This window comes from Syngnathus scovelli, chromosome 9 (assembly GCF_024217435.2).
Source record: "Syngnathus scovelli strain Florida chromosome 9, RoL_Ssco_1.2, whole genome shotgun sequence".
NCBI classification, from domain to species: Eukaryota; Metazoa; Chordata; class Actinopteri; order Syngnathiformes; family Syngnathidae; genus Syngnathus; species Syngnathus scovelli.
Window position 1 is genome coordinate 10,920,902 of NC_090855.1, and position 24,660 is coordinate 10,945,561.

Sequence of the window (24,660 nt, forward strand, 5' to 3'; positions counted from 1 at the left end):
CTAAACATGTGGTCCCCAACCACCAGTCCCATCTATTCGGTACAAGGCCACACGTATAGGTGCTTAACAGATTTTTTTTACCGGTGCCAGAAATTAGCTGCTTCCCAGAATGTGTTTTACAGGTACCGGAAGTCGCTCGATCATTACCGGAAGGTGCTAGACAGTTGCTAGAATGCATTCTATTATGAAATGCCACAGTGCCTCTCCAAGCATGTTTGCTATGTGTTCCTTATTAGTGTTCCTTCTCTACCCTTTCACTCCAGCTCTTAAAGCCTGGGCCGCAATAATGCTTCTATCTCCCGCACACTCCCCACAATGAGAATGTGCAACACAATTACTCTTCTATTTCCTTCCATCTCTGTGTGTGTCTCTCTTGGCTTCACAAGAAGCTGTTGAAATATGTATTGATCTGTTTTCCCGCTCTTTTTATTTATTTTCCCAACACCTCGCTGTGGAGTCAAGGCGGGTTGAAAATCCTGCGCAACACGAAGCCATTACATTAGCACGTGTTGCGCCTGCTACTTTTATCCGTGTAAACAGCAGCAAACAATGAAGAGAATAGAAGTGAAACCAGTGGTGTATTCATCACCGGCGCTTTGTTGACGATAAACACAGAGGCGATGCTCTTTTTTTTCAGGAACGCGGGACCCCACCACAGGCTGTCCCGCTCTATGTCGTCATGGTAACAATGCCCTTGGCAAATATAGCAAAAGTCGAGAATGGATGCAACACTACCTTCGTATCAGAGTTTTCACTTGTGGTGCATGCGAGTACGATTCTTTTAGCCAAATGCGCTAGGTAGTTAGCTGGGTATGCTATAACATTATCCTAATGTGCCCGCCGGGAGTAGCCGCAATGAGCTGGCCAATCACCGAAATTGACTCAGCAGTCGTTGGAATGTGCTCAAGAGTTTCCAAAATTTGAAGATTTTAAAATAGAATGCTTGTTTTTCTCTCAGTTTGTTTACAATCTCATATTTTAGTCCCAAATTGCCAACAATAACCAGAACGTACTCGACGGTTCGTGGAACTGAGAGTTACTGTGTTGCGCCAGACAGTGTCCAGAATGGACTAGATGGTTATCATGTGTTGGACAGTAAGCACTACAGCTTCTACAGGCCAAATAAAATAAAGTGAGTCATCGGGCCAGGACTCACGAGTCCAAACTCAGTCCAAGACAAAAAGAAGAAAAAGCTCCACACAAAAGCAATGGCACGGCCTGCATTACCACCTAAGCCTTTGCCATTGATTTTGCCGGCGACTTCCTTGTCTGGTGGTAATGAGGACAGGGAGGGAAGCGGGACCCTCATCCCCGGCAGCTCCCCGAGGACTAACCGCCTGCACTAATCTCGATTGCCTTCCTCTCCCGCTCGCCGTCTTTGACAACAAAAAGGCGTCGGCGGAAGATCACAGCAGTGGGTCCCTGCTGCCTGGCCTTTACTTTATTGTCTCCATATAATTGCTATTGGATGAGCGCTATTAATAGCCACACTGACATGTTTATATAGAACAGGCCTGACTTGAATTGGCTTTACATTGATTTAGCATTCCGACTTATACTAGGGTGGGATTCATCTTATTCTCGTCCTGGTCGTCTTGATGCCAGGAGCTCGGTCATGAGCAGCTACTAGCAATTAACTGCTCTAACCGCCTCTGACGTTCCACTACACTGCACTCTGTATATTATAACGGTAATTATAACTGCAAACAAGTGGCGGCTTTATTGGTTGTGTATGATGCTAACAATGAGGAAAGGGTCCGGGTTGTGATGGGGTGCCCTCTTATGATAAGCTTGTCAGTCGGCACTTGGGTGGGGGAGATGCTTATAGGACATGAGTTTACCTAGCTCAGAGTTAGTTATTACAAGAATGTGCTAGACAGTTACTAGCACAGTAGTTACTAGAATTATTCTGGAACGTTATGGAAATGTCAGACATTTGTCAGGAAGTAAGTTAGAAGGATGTGTTCAATGTCAGCTTGTGTCATCACCAAAATCACACGTTCCGTCCTCTTGCCTCAATATTCATGACTGAAGACGTGGCAGTTTCATGTTGGAATTCATTTTCCTAATCTAATAAATGCAGTGATTCCACGAAATATGAAGGCCTGGTGAGTCCGGGGTGTCTGACTCATTTTCAGCAACATCTGGGCTCTTTTTAAACTGATTAGCGCTTAAAATGGAGAAATCTAGGCAGCGGCGACATTTGTTTCGTGGTCGTGCTAGGACAGCGCCGCCTTGTAAAACTGTCAACGTGATAAATGAGCTTTCTTATCATTTTTCCATCAAGGCTCCCCGTGGCTTCTAGTTTTAGGTCAAAACGCAGCGGTATTTTTTTTTCGGCAAAGGTGTCGCCTCGGCGGCGTGTAGGCAAAGGGAATAAGCAGATGTTGGAGGCACTGCAGCGTGGCCAGCCAAAGGAATGGCAATGAAAAGCGGCACCCGAAGGCGGGAGTACGAAGGGGGGTAGTATTGGGATGTCGAGCGCACTCGAGGCTGGCTAAACCGCCGAGCCTTCTCCCCGCGGCTCTTGACTCGGAATGGTGGCGTGCTAAAAATGAAAGCTGCCAACCAGGCGAAAAGCATTAGAGACGTGTACGGGAGACAAACTGAAGATTTCATAGGGAGGAAGGAAGAAAGAGGGGAAGGCAAAAAAAAAAAAAAAAAAAAAAAAAAAACAGCTTCTAGATTAGCAACAGCAGGCATCTGTTGACGCTGGCATGGCCCTCCTCTTCTTCTGCTCGCCAACACATTTGATCCAGCGGGGGAGAATGTGCATTGATGTGTGTGTGTGTGTGTGCGTGTGTGTGTGCTTGCTTGCATGTTGGGCTCACTGAAATTCAACCCACATATGCTGCTGAAATCAGAGAGATGAGGCAGATGACAAATTGGCCCTACCTGCTCTCTCGACCCATCTATCGGGCATCAAGCGACATGGGCGAGTGAGACGGGTGAAATGAAATGTGTGTGCTGGTAGATGCGCGTCCCCCCGAGTTGGTTGTTTTTTCACGCGTCCCGCAGCGCCATCCGTCTGCTCACCATCAAGCGTGACCGGTCGCACCCCGCCGCCGACCCACCCGCTCATTCCTGCCCCCGTGAGGCGGGAGTCCTGCTGCAGGTTGTTAACCCGCCGTCTTATTGCACTGACACATCAATTACTGTTATTAAGGGTCGGGGTAATTTATTTATATCCTGATTTCCCACAGGGCGGAGGCGGGACTAATTGCGGCAGGTGTGTGTTTGCGTGTGTTTTTTTTCCATGCGTGCATAGACCGAGTAGGAGTGTGTGGTGGGAGGGAGTTACGCGGGGGCGTGAACATAATTACCAAGCATGCTGAGTACGTCTTGCAAAACTAATAAACGTGGGGACATCCCACAGCATGCCAAGAGCGCTCGGGGATGACGTGAGGATGGATGGGAGACGGCTTTAATGGATCCCAAACTTTATTGATCACTAAGCATGTTAGGATGCTCGAGCACTTTACATTGATGCAAGCGTGTTTTTTTTTAAATGCACATACAGCTGTGCTAAACAGTTACCGGAATGTCCTTGACTTGGAACACACGCTGCAAGAAGGTGTTATTTGAATGTGCCAAACAGCAAGCAGAATATGTTCGATTGTCACTGAAAACCAAGGTACGAGAAAGCGATAGGCAGGAACTGGAAGGTGTCAGAAAATCACCGGCATGGTTTTTTTTTGAGGGTCCGTGAAGCAGACAAGACAGTTCGTGAAATGTGCTAAAATTACCAGAGACTACCAGGATTATGCTTCACGCAATGTTCTACTTGACAGTTACAGTACGGTTGCTGTCCCGCTTTGTGCCAAAATGTGCAAGACAAAATGAACAATGTGTGAGAAGATTATCAGTATGACTTAGACACTTACTAGAAAGTACTAGACAGTGACCACAGCGTGCTAGTCTCCAGAATGAGCGAGACAAGTTACTAGGATTGTCCCAAAGACATATAACATGTTGCAAACACCTACTGAGGGGATGTTGAGGCACTGCATTGCAATGAGCATTTCTTTATAGCAATCTGAATCCATGACGTCTTCTACCTGTTGTTTGGTTTGAGAGTCTGACAGTTCAGAAACACGCATCAGCGACACCTACTGGAATGCAAGTAGAACTGCAGCTACCGGAATCCACAATGTGACCTCCCGTTTACACTTGATAACCATTCTTTCACTCTATTGCTGCAAAACAACACTAAGCCTTAATGAGTTTATTTGTGCCTGTCTTAAGGGTGCAGTGTCGCCCCCGCCCCCAAAAAAAGTCCTTTGCAGGTAACATCACCTTGGACGCCCTCCACTTGCACCTACTTCAACTTTGACCCCTGCATGTCCAGTTTGTCACCATGCGTCACTCTTTGTCCCAGTCGACCTTGTTGATTCTGAGAGGTGACAACACAGAGTCCTCTGCATTGGCCGCTCCACCTCTACAAGTACACGCTGCACACACGCGGGCACGCACGCACGAACTGTGCATGCAGATGGGCGGTCATTCGTGTCACGTACAGAAAAGCCCACCCCTTCTAGTCTGTTATTATGGTTCCGAGTAAACATATTATCATGCACCACTCGTTGCACTCGGTTATAGCTCCGCGCTGGTGAATTACGCGCACACGCGCGCACGCACGTACAGGCGCGCAGCATCCTTCCATATAAACGCATGAAGCAATTGGCACGCGTGGATCCCAATGCACGTCTCATCAACTTACCTTTGCACAACAGCACCAGGACCAAGCCGACCAATGCGTTCCACAAGAGGGGGCAGCCCATGATGGGAGTTGAGATGGATTCCACCGATGCGCTTCGTTCTGTTTATGTTGCTGGAAGGAATATTCCTGCGTTGGAAATGTCAAGCAAACAAGAGCGTCTTCTACGCGCCGAACATCAGTCGGGTCCACTTGTCGTCTTTCTCGCTGCAAAGGGACTCCACGCGCGGTTTATCACGCTTGCAAAATGTCAGCAAAGGCCAAAAAAAAAGCAAATATTCCGGAATCAGAGTGTGGCGCGCTCTGGGATTCTCGTTGCAAAAACTTGGCGTGGATGTGTCGGAGACCGGGTGGAGGGTCCTTTGGTACTCCCGTGCAAGTGTGTGTTGGTATGCAGCGCGCCTCGTCCCCCTCTCAGCCCCGCAGCAGAGCACGCCAGGCGCGCAACAAGGAGCTCCGGCGTCTTGAGTGGCAGCTCCGAGGCGAGGGGCTCGTCCAATGGGCGCGCGAGAGGGAGGCGGGCCATTAGATCCGAGAGGAGGTTTTCGCCTGTCCAATCGCAGACGTGCGCGAGTCGTGCGCGTCGTTGGGATGGTGGGGGTAATGCCGTGTGATTTATGGGCGAGCGTGTGGCGCTGCAGTACTAACAGATCACAAGGGGGAATTGAGGGAAGGATGGGTCAGGTGGGCTCAGGTGGGCTTAGTTTTTGATGAGGCACAATGCAAACAAAAGATGCGTTGGTCCAGGATGAGCATATTGATTTTACTTTAAAAAAAAAAGAAAAAAAAATGGGGGAGACAGGTGCTACACCAGCCATCATGACATCTTGACAACGTGTTGCAACTCAATGGAACGTAACCCCCGCAATGTCAAAATCATCACAGCGACCTACTATCTACCAAACATTCCTGGGATGTTATAAATAAAGTTTTCATTCTTCGCTATTTCGGGAGCGAAGTTCACGGATAAAAGCAGCTACACTTGACAAAGTGCTGGCATAAATTTACATTTTTTGCCTCAGAAAACAAGACAATTACTGGGAGCTGCGCAGCACTTCCTGTGGCAGTGAGCCCGCAGGAGCACTACAGGCGTGGGGGTCTTTTTTTTTCTTCTCCCTTGTAGATATGACTAACGTGTCACGCAAGTAAAATATTTCACAAAGACTTTTTGTGCTCAGACAATGCTGAGGCACCCGACAAAGCGCGTCCTGTTCAAGATGACGTGTACACGAAGCTTCCAGATGTCCCTTGCTGGGGGACGCAATTGAGTCAATTGGAACAATGCAGAGGTCCCAGGAGGGAGCTGAGTAATTTTCTCCCGCAACAAGAAAAATTGCAAGAGTTGTTTTTTTTATATCTAGTCTTTCTACACAAGTCGGCGACAATAATGGCTCTATAATTGAGTGAACTAAGAAATGAGATTCTAAAAGGTTTTTATAAGGACTGCGTGGTGAGGGCAGGTTGTTATCCAAGGCAGAGGAGACAGAGTTTGACTTATCAATTGACCCCACGCCGAGTACGATAGTGGCACTGTCAAACTAAAAATAAAAAAGAATGATGCATCAATGTTGCCTTTTGATTGCTTCCTGCTAACACACAATCATCCCTGTCTTTGGACCACCAATGGTGCATCAAACCATGTAGACTGACAAAGGCTTATTTTCTTTATCCTCTGCAGAAAACAACAATTACTGCAGATACTCAATCACTTGCAGTTTGTGTCCAAACTAAGTCCTTACCCGTTCGTGAATATCTTAATATGCCAAAACGGTGCGCCAAAGACTCCTTTGAGTGCTCGTTTCATAACATCGACCTTTGAACATTCGCATCTACATTTCTTCCTCCCAGCCAGACAAGCTGATTACTACCGCGATCATATTTTTTGCAAATCTCATCACCCACCACGCGTCACCGATCCCTCAGCTATCCATCATTTCCTTCAAGCGGGAGCCCCTCACCCCCTCCAAAGCGTTTACGGGTGGTGCGGCAACACCCGCGTTTGCACTTAAATGCACAGCGAGGCTATCAACGTCTCGGGCCAAACGCTCCGTCATCGAGACACCTTGAGCGCCTCGACTGGAATGACAGTCATTTCACACCCAATTAATAAAGTAGAAAGCGGACCTCCACTCTTTAATGTCTGCCATTGGCACCTTGTCGAGTGAGGACAAACACGCAAAGGACACCTTCAACCTGGCGAAACGGGATGCTTTATGTAAAGGCGACCATGACCCCCCCCCGCCCACCCCATCCCACAATGCTTCGAAATGCCAATGGTGGTTGTCATGGCCATACAGAAAGAAACAAGAAGAGAAAGTCATAACGTCTCTGAAAACCAAAGCGCCTGTCATGGCGACGGCCGCCGAGCCCTCGATGTAATCACTGCGCCTCGGAGAAGTCCTGCCGAGTGTGATTGAAGAAGAAGGGGTGGGGGTGGGGGGTTGCCCTCTGGTCTGGAAAGGCTCATCTTTTGAATTCCATCATCCCAGAGTGGCGCAAGGAAGCACAGAAACATGGAGGATGAGGCAAGATGGGGAAGATAGAGGGAAAGGCGAAACGAGGAAAAGATGGGGAGGAAATTGTGGCGCGAACTCCTCATCTCTGGGAAACATGAAGGTAGATTCATCTAAGGGGATTATGCAGGGAGATTGATAAAACCATGAAAAAAGTGTGTGGTGGGTCGCGAGCATATGGGAAATCCTCACCCCTAAAATAGCTGCAAAAATACTAAGTTAATTTTTCTTTCTTTTAATTTCCGCAAGATGACGTGTACGCAGTCACTCATTGGGTAGCCACGACGAAGGCCTCTGCTGCCGCCGCTACGCCCCATCCGTTCTCCCTCCCAGCCGACTAATTAAAAAAAGTCTTAATGATGGCGCGTCAATAGCCGTCCCCGCGCAATTTATCATGCACGTACGCCATCGATCTCCGCGTAAACGAGCCGTAACAAAGCAGAACTTTTCTGTCAGCCGGCTAAACTTCTATGCTTTGTTATTACCAGGAGTGCTGTTGCACGCATTGCTGGCACTCAGCGAGGCACTTTAGGCACTGAGTCGTTAATCGATAAATGATTAATTATGGAAGGATTATTGAGCTCGAGCTCATGTAGGTCCAAATAAGATTTGCAGATGTACTGTACCTAATAATGTGAATGGTGGGTAGCTTTCCGTTGGTTTTATGTGACACCTGTTGCGTCATCCTTACTTTCTTTCTTTTGTTCCACTGGAGAATTCCGGCGGCCTTCTCATTCTGACCACCATTGATTCGCTCGTTTGTTAGCGCTGACGCAATCCCGCAATGGTGTCTCGCCACCTTGGCGATCCTGCTTATATCTCACCCATCTCCTCCTCCTCTTTCTCTATCTCGTCCTCCAACGGCCACCGCGAGTCGTTATTCAAACGGGGTTGGAAACCTTGGCGCAATGGCCAAACAATGTTTTGATTGGATGGAGTTAGCGCACAGACAGAGCCAACATTGTGATATAGAAGACGAAGGAATAATAGCTTTGCTTCCCTCGGCAGACAACAATAAACCTCGTTCGATCCTTTTAGAGTATGATAATTACAGACAACTCACTATTAAAGACATTTTAGCACAGATGCTAAGGCTAATGCTACATGAGGTCATGAGGCTGGTCCAATAATTAATGCTAAATGCTAATAAAACTTAACATTTTAATGCAAGACAGTTTTGCAAGGTTAGCATTGGCGCCGACCCAAGTGTGGTTACAGCAATGATACCAAGACAAGCCAGGGAACCTATCCTGTGGCGCTAGCATCGGCGCTAATTTGAGTGTCATTTACACCATTTTGACCGGAATGTTTTCTCAAATATCCTGCAATGTTTGTCACGTATGGTGTTCTCTTCAGGTAGTCCGGAAGCACTGCAGCAGTATATAAAAGTGAAAGACTTGCAGTCTAATCGTGAACGATAATAATCAGTTTTGCAGCCGCTAATCAATATAGAAAAGAAAAGAGATGGAGCAAAAAGGTGAAAGGCAGAACGGCGCTAAGAAGTCGTTAGAGAGCCAAGTCGCTGGCTTTTAAAAAGGCGTTGTTTGGGAAGGAAAAGGAAAGGCTCGTCAATACGCAGTTGAAATAACCATGATGATAATAATAATGATAGGGCAGGGCGGAAACGCTCTGCTGCTAATGTCAGAGTTTGTGTGATTTTTTTACAGGCAATTACACTGGAACATGAGGAAAATCAAAGCGGGATTGTCATCAGTTGTTGACAATCACACGAACACGTTCACACCATAATTAAACCTATTGATTGCAAAAGATTCTCACACACGCACACACACGTTTTCCCTGAGTTGATATTTTTTCCAGCCCAACAAAATCATTTGCTACGAGTCACTTAAGGCAATGTTTTTAATTAAATCTATTAAATTGATCTGTATCGGGAAAAACATGTCAGTCATTACTGCAGCGCCATTAAGCAGATAGCTTAGAAATTATTTTGTTATTACTTTTTTTTAATATTTTGTCTTTTTTATTTTGTTCTTATTTCTTTTATTCAAAGACAGCCACTTTTAACGTAGATGGACAGTGATAAAGTCAAAGTCTGCTTTATTGTCAATTTCTTCACATGCCAAGACACGCAAAGAGATCGAAATTACGTTCCCACTATCCCACGGTGACAAGACATAGTTCCGACAGAATAATAGCTCAGGAAGTTCGACGTGCCACGTTTGAAACGTCGCTGTGAAAAATGTACCGTGTAAAAAAAAAAAAATGATTGAACATAAAGTAGTGAATCAGATACTTCAGTGGACGGCTATTTAAATGATCAGTCTTGATGTCAAAGTCACAACAGAAAAAAGTTTTCCAACATTTTTTTTAAGTCTTGATGTCAACGTTGTGAATCAGGCACGACAGTGGACAGCTATTTAAATGTTATGTCTTGACAGAAAAGTCACGACAGAATTTTTCAAAAGCTGTTTAAGTCCGGATGTCAACGTTGTGATTCAGGCACGACAGTGGACAGCTATTAAAATGTTCAGTCAGTCTTGTCGGCAATGTCATGACAGAAAGATTTTACCAAAAATTCTGGATGTCAACATTGTGAATCAGGCATGACAGCGGACACCTATTCAAGATCTGTTTACATATTGATATGCTTGAGACTTGATGACATACATAGTGTCAAACTACATCTGGTGACAGATGATGAGACGGCTTTTTAAGAGAGATGAAGAAGAAAGGATTTTTAGTCTCATTGGGCAAACAAATAGTTGCCATTAGGCGCACTGTTGAAAGTAAGCGTGTTGTATCCGCGCACAGCATGAAGAAGCCTCTGGTGAAGACATTAGCGTCTAATTAAAGCCCAAAATTAACATCACACACAAGACAGAGTGGGAAAAAAAATGACAATTCAGCATTGTCTTATTTGTTTAAACAAGAAAGAAAATTGAAATTGTTGCTATAGCAGATTCAGAAAAAAAAAAAACATGAATATTCATTGAAGCCTCTGAGCAAAACAAAACCGTCAAGTGCCCTGTCAGTATTTTTCTGCAACACCACATCGGCAAAGTCAAACGCTGAAGTTCGAGACCTTCTCTTACGAGACCGAGGCGTATCATGTCGCTTTGTCGGCACAAAAGGAGCGAATCCGGCGTGTCAGTACCTTGTAAGTGTGCGCAGGGAATAATACAGTGCGTATCAGGACCGAGCTTGTCGTCAGGAAAGCACAAAGAGGACAAGGGGAGAGAGAAAATTGCTTGTGTTGCCTGAACAATAGAGGCCGCCACCTCTGCTGTGTCTGATCTGCAGTTCTCGTTGCACCTTTTATCTCTTTCTTAAACCAAAGAATTTGTAAGAGAATGCAGATTTGGCCACAGATTTTTATTTTTTTTTTATTTTCGAATGACTATTGAACTAATGTGAGATTCTGTAAAAAAAAAAAAAAAGCTATATTTTTGCTAGGGTTGTTACTAGTCAATTTTTGCCTGCCAATAAATAACACATTTGTACATGAAGAATGTGATAATAGAGTTAGAAAAGGAAAAGTAGCAAGAACAGCCCAGCCCACTGGGAAATCACCAAAACGTCCATATTACCACTCCAGGCTTATATTAAGAGTTGTTGTTTTCCTTACCTGTTGAATTTGCCTCAGTATCGTTTTGTCGTCCTTGCAGTCCCGAGATAAACATCTGCTGCCGTGCGGCCTCGCGGCAGGTTGAGCCTCTGGGCCACATTGGCTCCATCTGCACCGCGGGCATGAAGCCCGATGGAGACCTGCTTATGTACGTGCTGGGTCTGGAAATGGATGAAAGTGCATGAGCATCAACATGTGATAGAATAAACATGCTGATGATGATGAAAAAGTGGATGTGTTCATTATTTGTGTCAACTGGAATTACAATTTGCTGTGGTGATGTAAAGGCAACATTCTCTGTTGGTTACAATGAATAAAGAGTAAAAAACAATTTGAAAGTAATAATTTAATTAATAATTCACAATTTTATTGGCAAAAAAATCAATTTCAAATAAGCTATTTAATATTAAGATTTAAATTGCAAAAAATATGACTTGACGATAGAAATTATTTACGTTACAATTTTGAAATTGTGAATTTTCTTAATTGTTTTCCAAAATTTTATGTTTGGGAAAATGCCAACAGCTAGGACGTTTGAATGGCTACTCTGTATTCGCAATAAAATCTGCTCAATATTTGGCCGTGCGGGCGTAACGGACGAGTCCCTGATGGTGTTGGAGAAGTTGGCCCGCTGCAAACTTTCCATTTTCCCATCAGCGAGGACGCCAGGCGCCATTCTGGCGCCATCCCGACCTAATGGGCCTTGACCGTCTCTCTCTTCTTTTTAGCCGCTTGTACGCTGACCCGGTGGCACTCATTCCCATGTGGGACACACTCCAGCAGGCCCCCCCTGGCTCTCTTCATTTCACGCCCTTCACTTTGCCAGGCCACAAAAGCTCTTGCCTTCTCCTGCCCTTAAGCCGTCCGCACGTCCATTTTGTCTATTAATATGCTTTTACTTGACGCCTCCTTTCAAATGTGACAAGAAATATAGTCAATGGGAGTGTAATTTTTTTGAGGGACTTCAAATCAGGGCTTCATTTAAGGTTTTCCACAAGAGTTAGGGTTTCAAATTTTGGAATTTTAGACAGGGTTAGGGTTTCAAATGTGGGCTTCAAGCCAGGCCTAGTGTCTTGAGCCAGGGTTTCAAATCTGTGTTTAAGGTTTAAAGTCAAGGTCAGGTTTGCAAGATGGTTTCAAATTGAAGATGCTAGCCTGGTTTTGAAAAAGAGCACATAAAAACAAACAGCATGTTTCTAGAAGTGTCCTCTACATTTATGGTTCTTTCCTGGGGGCTGGCCACATCAAGATAAGGCTTTCATTAATTCACACAGCCACAAAACAAAAGGCAGGCCGGAACAATTACAAGAATTACGCTTTGTCTGAGTGGCCTAATTACAACTTTATCTCAATCTTTTTCTGCTCCATTCTTCCTCTTAAAAAAACATTTTTTTATGCTTTTCAAGTCAATCTGAACTTTTCTATCTGTCAATAGGCACAAATTAATTACTCATCGCTGATTAGCAGACAGAAAAATAAAAAAAAATAAAAGACAAAAACACAACTTCTGTGATGACCTTCATAATTCTGAATCTGGCTAACAAATTTCCTCACTGTGGGATTAGAGGTGAGAAGAGCAGGAGTCCCTCAAGGTTCTGTTGACAGTACACTAAAGTTTAGTTAGCTTACATTAGATTATTGGTCTGCACCAGGTAGGAATTTGTCTTTGAAACAGGGAAGAAAATTACATGAATAACACAGCGGAAACAAAACAAAGCTCAAACTTACATCAGGTTAAAAGTTGTGACATCACGTGCCCGATAACATGCTACCATGTTGGAAGGCAACAATTCTTTTGTTCTGGTCCGAATTGAGTATTTGAATGTGAAGTTCACAATTCACAAATAAGTTGGGTGAGGCCATCTCCATGTCTACCTGTTGAAAAACCATAGTTGACATATAGATGCTGTAAATAGGACAAATATATGCACATCAGTGGCAGTAAACTGGGATTCCAGTTGACGAATATAAACGTCCACAGTAACAAGTGAAGAGAAACAGTCGCTGTTATTTATGCTTGTCTTTGCAAACAGTTCGGCTGGAGTCATAGATGGAGTACATTTATCTTGCCTCACATTCATTTGTGGCTTTTAAGAAGCTTGACTGACACAGAAACAAAGGATGTTTGTATTGGTTGTGCCTGCACAACTCTCTGATCTCTTCCCAGAATTCAAAAGAAGAAAGTCACAATAGAACACATAAGCACTATCTACTATAATGGTATCGCCTGTCTGATAGTTGCCCATTCCAAAAGCGCAACGTAAGGGAATGAGTAAAACGAGTGATGCAAAGTTTGCATCCAATGGAAATGCAGCAAGCCAAGGTGCCACAAGTCTGCCTGATGTGGTTAAGCTTGTCCTGCCTCAGTAGAAGTCACACTCCTTGCTGTTTCTGCAAAGGGCAGCACGCTTTTGGTTGCCTGTTGCTTGATGTTGTTCCCACATCTTTCCTGCCTTAAATAAAAAGATATCAGGACATCAGAGAAGCTGCACACTGAGCAGATCATAGCCAGGCCCTCTTTGTAGCCGCCCGCTGACATCTGTCTTGCACACACACATCCTCTGCTTCTGTCCCTGCTGTGGTTCAGCCAACTGGACCTCTCCAGTGCATAGAGCTTACCTTGCATCTTACCATAACCCAACTGTTTATTAAATAGAATACCAAATAGCTAACTAGCAAGCTAATTTACGTGCACATTTATTGATAAGTCAGTTACTTTGCAAAAACTGTTCGTTTGTAAATTAGTAAGCAAATAGGATTAATAATAAACCTACATCCTGTAGCGTTAGCTAACCTATCGTTCATGTGTTAGTTTTAAGTTCACTAATTAGCATTAGCAATGACTAATTAGCATCAAGCTTTTTGCTAGTGAATTAGTTCAGTGTTTCTAAACTGATTAGTTAGCAATCAGGTTATGCAAAATGGACCTTACTCAGTCCCTTAGTTAGCAAGCTAGCTCATTTGTTTATTCACTGATTGATCGGTCAATCCTTTATTTTTCCTGAATGCGTCATTCAAGGCCTTACCGCACTGGAGGAAGATTGCCCCAAGAGCTTCTATCAAATGTGATTTTGTTATCTATTTGGATGTCATACGCTGGTAAATGTCTTCTTTTTACAAGCGACAGGGAGAAAAAAAGAAATCGCTAAAGGTCATAATGGCCGACATGCTTTTTTGGAAGCCTTTTTACTGTCCTGCCAGGAAAATGGAGACATAAAACAGGAAAAGTGTGTGTTTTATGTCTTTCTCCCCAGAGAGAGATCTTATCTTACCAACAACGCGTCAAGCGCAAGGTGAGGAAGTAAACACCCAATTTCACATCCATTTCTCGGCTGACAAAGATGGCCACATAAGTGGCCTTCTAATGTTACAGAGTTACTCCGCAAAAGGTATGAAGGGAGAGGAAGTGGAATTGTCTCACTCACCAGATCTGTAAACAAAAACAGTGAAGCTCAGCCTCGGGAGGTTTGGCAAATTTGTTAAGTGACCTGAAATGAGTGACACTTTTTCTAGCATCTTTTCAATCCTTCTTTCCTTCCCTTCTTTCCTGATTTTCCTTGCACCCAAATTCAAGGACTGCCAACGAAAAAAGAACTTCTTTAACCCTACTAGATCACGTTGCTAATCTGTCATTTGATTGCAATTTTGGAGCTTGCTAGGCAACGGACTTGATGTCCATGAAGTGTGACAGACGGATGTTTGGGGCGGTGGGATCGACTGATGTATACTCAGCAGTCTTGCCATAGTGAGCTGAATCAGCAGGGCGGCAATACCCACCATGTGTGCGTCTAATAAATAACTCTTCTTCAATTTGCTGTCTTTCTTCCCAGAGGAGCCAGACGAGGAACCTCTAGATTTCTGGCGAGATCACTTTTTGATGAGAAAGCTCCCCCCGCGGAACGCCCGTGTCACCATGGGTGTTCAGACAAGATTATTGATCCTTCCAAGTTGTCGCAAAAGGGCTGAGTCAGGGCAGGGCTGCAAACGAAAGAGAAAAATTGGGAATTGAATAAGAAAGAATACCAGGAATGATGCAAGGATATGTAAAAACAAAACAAATATCAGGAAAAATACAAAATATATACTGGATTATTTTATTTTATTTTTTTTTTTTAAATACGAGTTGGGCTGCGTGCGGATTGGAAAAATATATCATAAATGAAACTATTAGACAAACATATTAAGGAAAAAAATAAATAAAAAAATATGACATGAAAAGTAGTCAAATATCAAATGGACAAAAGAGAGATTCTAAGGAGTTCACGCAGAAGTTTTGAATCCACGTCCGATGTTATTCGGTTTCTCCTAATGAAGCATTCCCGAGAAGCGCCAGAGAGCAGTAAAACATATTCCGGGAGTAAATCAGCTCATAAAACCCAAATATATTCATAGGCTTCGCTCAAATCATCGCCTCCCGTTTCCTCGCATCAGCAAGAAAAAACTCCCCCGTTGTGTGCTTGTTTGGCAAAAACACATCAACAAAAACAGGGTGCTTTTTTTATGCATACGCAACGGCACTCACTGGAATGCCAACACCCGCCTGGGCAACTCATCATCATCATCATCATCATCATCACTGCGGGCAAACATTCCATTTTGGACACTGGACACCGTGAGGCGCACCGGTGCCTCCAACCTGGATTTGAACCGGTGTGCATTGTCAAAGCTACATTTACAATTGTCTGTATTCATAGGTTAGACTAGGACGGAATCGGAAAAATAAGTCACTAGGATTATTTTCCGCTCATTTTTACCCATTGAATCCATCATCCAATGACCAGTTGCCGCTCTATTTTTCTCAACCATACTTGGTGCCTCCGTGTCCAGAAAGTCAAATGAGTCTACAATGTGTCACCAAGTGTATATACACGGAATATAGATTGAGCTCAAATCATGCAGAGGCGAATTTGAAACGAACAGCATAATGCTCTAAACGACGTGCTTAATGTGTTCCCGCTCTCCTTTAGCCTTCATTGGCATCCATCAGCGCCAACGGCCGCCGGCCCCAAACAAACCCGCGCCGCAATAATGGATGCTTCCGATTAACCGCCTCTCTCCGCGATACGTGGGTAACCGAGCGCCGGTAGGCCGGTGATTTGTAAGGTCGCACCGGGCATCGCAAACCGCCAAGACGGATATTGGCGTCTCGTTCCCTGAGAGAGCGAGGCCAGTTTCTCGCTGATGTCATCGAATCTGTGACTTATAAATGAGACTATGGGGGCGTCCATTGATCCAACTGTCTATTCCCAGGGTTTGGGGTGAAAAATAGAAACATAGCTTTACAATGTACCGTATTTTCCGGACTATAAGGCGCAACTAAAAACCAAACATTTTCTCAAAAGCCGACAGTGCGCCTTATATGTGGACCAAATTCCTAAATTTAAACTGGCCCGAAGCATGGTGTCATGAAATCAATCATAAGTGGCCCGCTGAAGACTATGAATCATGAATCAAAAAGACTATGGATCATTATTTTGTGATTATAAAGTAATTTGTTGCGTCTGAAGTTGAAATAAAAAAGAGAAAATGGAGAATGATTTGATTTGGATTAAAAATCTGACATGATGCATTAATGGTGCACCTTATAGTCCGGTGCGCCTTATTTAAGGACAAAGTTTTAAAATGGGCCATTCATTGAAGGTGCGCCTTATAGTCCGGCGCGCCTTATAGTCCGGAAAATATGGTACAGTGGACCCTTAAAGTATAAACATATGTACACATACACATATATACACAAATATACATATATACACGTGTGTATTTGTATATACGAGGAAGCCACTTATGAGTACAACGACACCGTACGTGAGGTGAGAAAATTGTGGCCGCTACGATTGTGTTGGCGCTGCAATGCAAACGGTGCACACAGTGGGGAGGCCGCGTTGTTCCGTGCCAAGTAGGACAACTATCTGCCAACCCCAGGGTGGCTCCGAGCCACATATAAAGATAAAAAGAATATATACTATATATTGTCTCCTCTCTAGGATGGATGGCGGGATGCTCCCTCTTTACGCATTCTGCTCATGGTGCTTATTGTTTGATAGGATCGACATGGACGGGGGGGGCTGCAGTCCAATACACAAAAGGGGACGGGAGGACGGAGGCTGCTGATCGCAGTCATTATTCCTCTGCAATGTTACATGATGTGACGCAACATGCTCCTGATTAATCAATTGAACTTTTATTATTATTTAATGAGGTTTTATTTTTATTTTAAATGATTTTTTCTCTCCCTTAGAGATAGGGTGAGAAGCTCGGTCATCCGGGAGAGACTCGGAGTAGAGTTGAGAGGAGCCAGATGAGGTGGCTCGGGCATTTTATCAGGATGCCTCCGGGCATGTCCCACCGGTAGGAGACGCCGGGGACGACCCAAGACACGCTGGGGAGACTATGTCTCTCAGCTGGCCTGGGAACGCCTTGGGATGAGCTGGACGAAGTGGCTGGGGAGAGGGAAGTCTGGGAGTCCCTCCTAAAGCTGCTGCCCCCGCGACCTGATCCCGGATAAGCGGAAGAGGATGGATGGATGGATGGATGGATGGATGGATGGATGGATGGATGGATGGATGGATGGATGGATGGATGGATGGATGGATGGATGGATGGATGGATGGATGGATGGATGGATGGATGGATGGATGGATGGATGGATGGATGGATGGATGGATGGATGGATGGATGGATGGATGGATGGATGGATGGATGATTTTTTAATGCATGTAATAATTTTGATCTTTTTTATTTTAAGTGTATAAAGTCGATGACAATGTACATTAATATACTTGTTTTATGTAATTATTTTTAATTGAATATTTTACATTTAAAAAACAATTTAATTTTTTTTCTAATCTTAAATGTATTTTTTTTATTTATAATAATGAAATTTTTGAGATAATGAGAACTGTTTTTATCCATTCCATTTTTTCTGTACCGGTTGCCAGCCAATCGGAGGGCACACAGAGACAAACAACCATCCGCACTTACACTTTGGGCTGCTCAATCAGCCTACCATGCATGTTTTTGGGATGCGGGAGGAAACCGGAGTGCCCAGAGAAAACCCACGCAGGCACGGGGAGAACACACAAACGTCATCCAGATAGGGAGGGCCGGAGGTGGAATCAAACCCACACCCTCCAAACTGTGAGGTGACCGTGCTAACCAGTGCTTCACCATGCTGCCCTAGAAATGGTTTTATTTCTTTCAAAAATAAACCAATGACAATGCACCATTGGAAAAAAAACAATGGCATCATTGCCATTCAATAATCCAGAAGCATTTTTCTTGTTGTTGTTACCATACATGACTTTTTGTGCAAAATCCTCCTAAATCCCAATGGGATTAGTAAAGAATATTGCCCGGAGAATGTGTTATCTTTTCTTTAACGGTGACAGAATCTTAAGTGTGTCAGTAAGCTGCCCAGCGGCCACGTTTTTCCTCATGCTCAGCTGCTACATCGACATTGGTGATATGATACTTATTGAGATTCTCATCATGGAAACCACTAGTTTGATGTTGACTTTAATGGGTATGGTGTGTCCAGTTTTGTTAAAATAAAACAAATAGCATTCTCACTCCGACAAAGACGAATGGCCAGCAAGTGGTCCTTTGTCGTGGTGGCTTGGCAGGGACGCGCCACTTAATTGTTACATTTGCCTCTGTTTAATTAAAACGAATGACGGGTGGTGTCGTTTGTCACCGGTAGAAAAACGATGGCCTTTTTTTGTGATGGTTTGTTTGGCTTCATGTCCACACATACACACACACACAGATCCATTATGTTTAAGGAAGACCACCACAGTATTGACACACACATACACACACACAAGGAAGAAAAGGGACCATCTAAATGCAAATGTTCCTTTACTTCCAATCAATGGGACCACTTTCCGACATCCACTCCTTTGCTATCCACACATTCCTTCACACGTGCAAAACCATAATTATGACAGATTGTCAGGTTGAACACTCCATTACAATGTAAAATATGGCTACGTAATAATGGCTTGGAGTAAGAAAAAAAAATGGGAGTATAACTGGAAGCAGCATAATATTAAACGTCTCCATGATGGGTTGTAAAATGGATGCCGATGCTGGAGAATAGATGATGATGTCATCATGCATGGCACACGCCTCAAACAAACAAAGACGTGTTTGATATGTTTTTTCCTATTCACAAATGTTGACTCTGAATATGCTGACTGTGCGTTTCTGGCCTGCACAATAATGCTAAAAATGCGTAAAAATAATTGAGTATATAAGTAAAATTGTATTCATTTTTTTTCAAAAACTAATTGAAATTAAAGGTGAATAAAAATATGTTTAAATGAATAACATTTTAACAAAGGGCATTAGAGATTATAATTAAGATGAGAATAGTCTTTTAAAAACTATTTTGGAACAAACTAATAAAAAAAATGAATAATGAAAACTTTTAGAAACTTAAAATAAATATGATAAAACTGTACATTATCAAAAGTTCCATATAAAAATGGAAACACAAGCAAATCAATTTAAATGTGTGTTTATTCGTCACCAAATATGAACATGGCAACATGGCAGCCTTAATTCAGAATTTAAAAAAAAAAAAAAAAGTTTACAAAAATGTCATAACTATTACAAACTTGAAAATAAATACTACTGTGCCACTTTTGACGACACCTTCTAAATCATGTGCGAGCAAAATAAAAATTTGAAACCAGCTCAGTGAGGAAGCGTAATAAATTAAGGTTGTCTTGGTTGTTGTCATGATGCGAGGGGCCTTCTTTCTTTTTTCCTTTCTTCCATCCGCTTGTTTTTTTTCCTCTTCTTCAGTGTTGGCAGCAGAAGCCGCAGCCTTTGTAGGACCGGCAGCATTTGCAGCACCAGCGGCACAGCGACAGGTGACTCTGCCGCTTGAGTCGCGCGTGATATGGCGTCCAAGGCTCCCCGTCGGCCACGTCCTGTTGTCCTGCAACTGGACCATCGCCTCTTTCTATCTCCTCCATTTGCTGCTGCACCTGTGTCCGTAAAAAAAATATATGTGTTCAAGTAACAGAGTGATCAATTTTGAAATATAGCGTAAACATGATCATTTTAAAGCAGAGTGATTTGATTCAATTCAGTAGGATTACACATACACACATCAACACGTATACATATATATTAGGGGTGTGCATCTCTCAACAAGAGATTCAATGAGCAGAATCTCAATGCGATACAATTCTAGGGCGGTAAAGTTGAACGCTAGCATTCTGTTCAATTTGACGTTCTGATTCACATCGCTTTTCATTTAATAGTTCTCTATGAGGTTTAACGGCATACAAATTGTGATAACCTTGCATGTGGGAAGAGCCACAGTTACAATGCACTTTTAAATCAGGAACTGTCAAGGCTCCGCCTCTTAAAAGGCACATATCGAACATTCAGAAGCTAAAAACCACCAAGAGAGATTTCCACTTTACTGTTATGGAAAATAGTGGGAATTAATTACAAATAAAAGTCAAGAGGTGATTTTCTTACCTGGTTGAAGGGGAGCGCAGAGCTCTCCAGGATGCAAATAAAGGCGAGCACGAGTGTCACTGCAACTGCAATGCTTATTGCCTTCATTTTTGATGAGCAGGTACGTGGGTTTGTTTTAAATGTGGCTGAAAATCGTCAAGAGTGGAGCGGTCGTCTCTCGCATGTGGCGGCGCCGCCGACTATCCGGTGATGATCTTTCTTTCGCTAATGTCCTTGCTTCCACAGTTTGTCCGTGTGAGCGCATGATGTCTGGTATTTATGCTTAGTGATGGTGGGTGTTGCTTCACCCCCCCCTTTTCCCCTGCGGAGGCCCGCCTGGCCTCTTTCCCGGCAGGCGTTATCTAACCTCAGCAAGGGAAAGTTTGAACCGCTTTGTTTCGGTAAAAACTGAAAGCAATTGGTGTGTGTGTGTGTGTGTGGGGGGGGGGGGGGGGGCATGTTTTCTGCAAACTACTTTTCTTTGGCTCTGTGACACGGGGCCCAAGTTTAGGACATCTGCCTCACAGTTATGAGATTCGAGGTTCCAATCTATGTCAAATGGATCTATGCTTGTGACTTATTTGCTAGCCAATGAGAGCCTGATTTCGGTTGCCAACAGATGGCATGGAATTCTGGAGCCATTTGCCGCATCCGCTCAATTCAACACGATAACCACTGCGTTTTTCAAATGACGTAATTACAAGGTCTCAAGTGAAAAAAATCTGTGCTTCAGTTTTTCAGAATATTCCTTCTTCCCCAATTTGCGTAATACTTGAATGAAAACTGCAGTAGAAGCAGAATTAAATCCCAGCAGGGTGCCAAAGCACTCAATGTTGTTGTTGATCCGTTAGACAGCAGTTGAATTATTTTTTTGAACGAATCTAAGGAACATGCCCTGTACTGTTTTATTGCATAACTCACAAATGCTGACAAAGTGTTGTGTTCATTATTTTTCAACTATTATATTCATGACTTTCATTAGCTTGTTCTCATTATTGCATTTTTGACCTGTGGAGCACAGTCAAGAATCTTTTTGGAGAGCCATAACAAGTCAATTACACAAATTGCTGCAGGCTTGCTTTCATTCAGTTGTATTTATTTTATTTGTTGATTTAATTTCATTTGTTCGTTTACCCACAATATTTCGAGACCAGTTGGACGCAGATGAGTATCTTTTCTATTTTCTATCAAATTTTTTTAAAACCTCATTAGACAGGGCGATAAATTCCTTCAGGGCCAGTTTCATTATTTTGTTTTTATTTTATATGTATTCTTATTTTGTATCGATTAATGGGAAATAGTTCTACATATCTGTAATTTTTAAAAATCAGCCAATTAGGACATTTCAGAACCCTTTGAGCAACGCATTTTTGAACACAAACGGAGGAGCAACATATGTAGATTGATAATATGTAAATGTTCACATGTAAATATTCTTTATCCTCTGTGACAAGACTGACTAATATTTCTAATATTACTGCAGCTGCATGAAGAGTTGAGAGGTTTTTGTATATATGTACGCTTGTATTATACTGCCCAGTCAATTTCTAGAAATTCCTGCATGGTCAATGCTTATTTATTGTTTTCTTTATAGTATTGATGACTTGTAAAACACAGTGTAGAATAATACGTTTCCTACAGTATTTTGAAACCACATTACCACAAAATGTATCACATTCCAAAGGGTTCATGATATTTTGTAATCATTTTAGTTGGTGGTTTGTTAACATATTCATGACCTTCAGAATACGGTCAAGAAACCTACGTAGATTTTAATTTGAGATATTTCTGCCGAGTTTGTTCAATATTTTTGGTTCTTTGGTGTGTTTGTTGTTTTTATTATTAATGACACGAGATTCATTATTCATAGCTTCATAAAACAGCCTTGAGACTATGGCAGAAGATAAGCATAATAAGGCAGATTGGGGAACAAACAAATCAAAAAGGATTATTTTATTTCCTCTTATCGGCGGGAGAGCGATAAACAACCGATGGTTAATTAACCTGCGAGCGAAATAAACGTCAGAATCAATAACTGTGGAAGTGAAATAACAAAAATGGTGGAGGCGGCGTGCAGTGATCGGCAGGCGAGGCGGGGGGGGGGGATAAAGATAAAGTGCAGATAGAATCGACGGCCGTTTGAATTCTCATCCCACCTTAAAAGAGCTCACAAATTGCCCAGGGTGACTCAATTAGCAACGGTGGCAGCGGCGACCAAGCGCCGGTAGCGACCATGCGCCGGTCTGTCTCGCTTACTGATAACCTCGGTGGCCGTAGTTGCGTCACAGTCAACAAAGCGCCAATGGGGCCTCCTGACGCCATCATGCGACAAAACGTGTTTTTGTGAGGTTTCTCCACCAAGACACGGTGTCCCGTGCTTTTTGTCAATTTACAAGTATGATGATGTCAGACTACCACGTTCACAGTGGACAGTACATTAAAAAGTTCAGAGAAGGTCAAATTAATTTCACCTGTAAAGGTTATAGTTCATTTTATAATATTTCAGAAAGTTTTTGAGAATCGTAATGTACGTTTCTTCTATCCCATAGGTGTCAAACTCAAGGCACGGGGGGGGGGGGGGGGGGGGCAGATACGGCCCACCACATCATTTTATGTGGCCCCCGAAGACATATTGTCCATCAATTTCATGTGTCAATATTAAAGTTACAAATAGTCTTCACTTTTAAAAAATACAGATATTGCTAGCAATTTTTGTTGCCATTGATCTTTTAAAAATATTTGAACAGTTTTTCTAGTCTCAGTTTGTTGACGGTCATAATGGCCTTTCAAAGGAAATTATGACGACGATGCGGCCGGTGACAAAAATGAGTTTGATATCCCTGTTCTATGCCATCTATAGAGAAAGGCAAAACAATTAAATGTTCTTCCACTAGGGAGCAGAAATACTACAGGTTAGATTGATTTAGTCGACAAATCAACTTCTCTGATCCACTAGGGTTGCATTTTTTAAAAATCGGATTGGTGATATGACATTGTGAAAATATTAGCAACACCTACAACCACGAGCAACTAGAGCTTTGGTGTTCCTAATGAAGTGTCTGCTGGGATATACTGTACATTTGGACCCGCGGTTGTCTGGCCATGGGCCTATCAGCAGGGGGGATCTTGCGGCCAAACAAAGCCAGGCACCATGGTGGCGGACAGACTCACCTCAGGAGGCGCCGCCGCCATGTTCCTTTTGGTGGAGGCCGTTGCACCCGTCTGTTGCGCAAACACCCGCCGCTTTTACCCCGACAAACCGTCTCCTCTGTGACTTTGCAGCACCCCCAAAATGGGCTAAAGGAGGTCAATATGTGGAAAGAAAATAAACATAAGAACAAGATGTGTGTGTGTGTGGGGGGGGGGGGCTTTCGGTCTGCAGGGGGCAATGTGGAGAAAATAGGAAGTACAAATGACAGGAATTCCCCGCAAGATTAAAGGACACTTATTGCATCACTTGGACTTCTTCACTGTGGAAATTCCGCATTGTTTGCACCATGCAAAAGTTCCCGTAAACTGCCCAATGAGGAGGATTTAAAATCCCAAAACGTAGTGGAGGTTGTAGCAGATTAAGGTATTCTTAAATAATTTTGGTACACAACTGAAGGGTGCCAAAATATGTTCTGTCCCCAAAAAATTAACAGAATGACAGGATCCAATTTTGGGGATCTTACCATTAGGTAATATGAAAAAAACTGTTTCATCCTTTAATAGTGGTACAAAAAAACTAAAAGTATACCTGACTGCGTGCCCTTTGTTGCCTCCCAGTTCTTTGGCGGTGCCCATCAAATTCTGCCTAGCAACAATGAGCAAGAGGAATCAACTGCATAATATTGTATCTAGCTAGCCTTGTTAGCTTAGCATTTCGGTTAACAAGCTAAAAATGCATTCGAATATTTTATCAATAAAATAAAGGGCCAGACCAATATAGTTTTTTATAAGCCGATACTGATTTTGATATTTGCCAGAACTGATAACCAGCCAAAACTGTCAAATTTTGTCAATTTTCTTTACGGTAAAAGAGACCATTTCTGCGGATTAAATTGGCCTGGCCCTAATACAAATACAGTACATTCCTTACCTCGGTGTGCGTCACGTTATCTGGGAAATGTAAATGGCTATGAGGGGAGCAGTACAGGTTTATCTTGGTACGTTTAAGACTTCGGAAAGGGACCAAGAATAACCCACAACATCCACTTCGAAGTAGTGTGCCAGTACATTCTGAAACGATACAAAATGGCTATGCCGAGGATACATAGCTTTATCCAGAGGCTGCATTTATCTGGGTTACTTTTGACTTCCAAACTCCAAACAATGAACGCAACCTGGAGACCATCACACCTAGACAGTGCTGCGCCCAGGGGGCG

The 24,660-nt window shown here is 43.2% G+C and overlaps 2 protein-coding genes across 10 annotated transcripts in view; both read right to left on the reverse strand.

Annotated features, from left to right (window-relative positions):
• iglon5 (IgLON family member 5) overlaps positions 1-24,640 on the reverse strand; it is a 91,980-nt gene extending 67,340 nt beyond the window's left edge. Inside the window, exons 1-6 of one of the 9 annotated variants that reach the window (XM_049730670.2) lie at positions 24,375-24,640; positions 24,033-24,085; positions 23,465-23,567; positions 14,597-14,797; positions 12,548-12,694; positions 10,820-10,980 (exon numbers count right to left, since the gene is read on the reverse strand). In XM_049730670.2, the coding sequence (XP_049586627.1) occupies positions 10,820-10,980; positions 12,548-12,594 (208 nt within the window). In that variant the 5' untranslated portion in view covers positions 12,595-12,694; positions 14,597-14,797; positions 23,465-23,567; positions 24,033-24,085; positions 24,375-24,640. Of the gene's footprint in view, positions 1-4,720; positions 5,204-10,819; positions 10,981-12,547; positions 12,695-14,596; positions 14,798-23,464; positions 23,591-24,032; positions 24,090-24,374 lie in introns of those variants that run through there. The other 8 variants (XM_049730669.2, XM_049730667.2, XM_049730664.2 and 5 more) reach the window with 8 other exon arrangements.
• hamp (hepcidin antimicrobial peptide) lies at positions 19,322-20,593 on the reverse strand. The gene is made up of 2 exons (XM_049730678.2): positions 20,315-20,593; positions 19,322-19,812 (listed from the first exon to the last, which is right to left on the reverse strand). The coding sequence occupies exons 1-2, from the start codon at positions 20,399-20,401 to the stop codon at positions 19,624-19,626; spliced, it is 276 nt and encodes a 91-aa protein (XP_049586635.1). The 5' UTR covers positions 20,402-20,593; the 3' UTR covers positions 19,322-19,623.
• Positions 24,641-24,660: the final 20 nt, after the last annotated feature.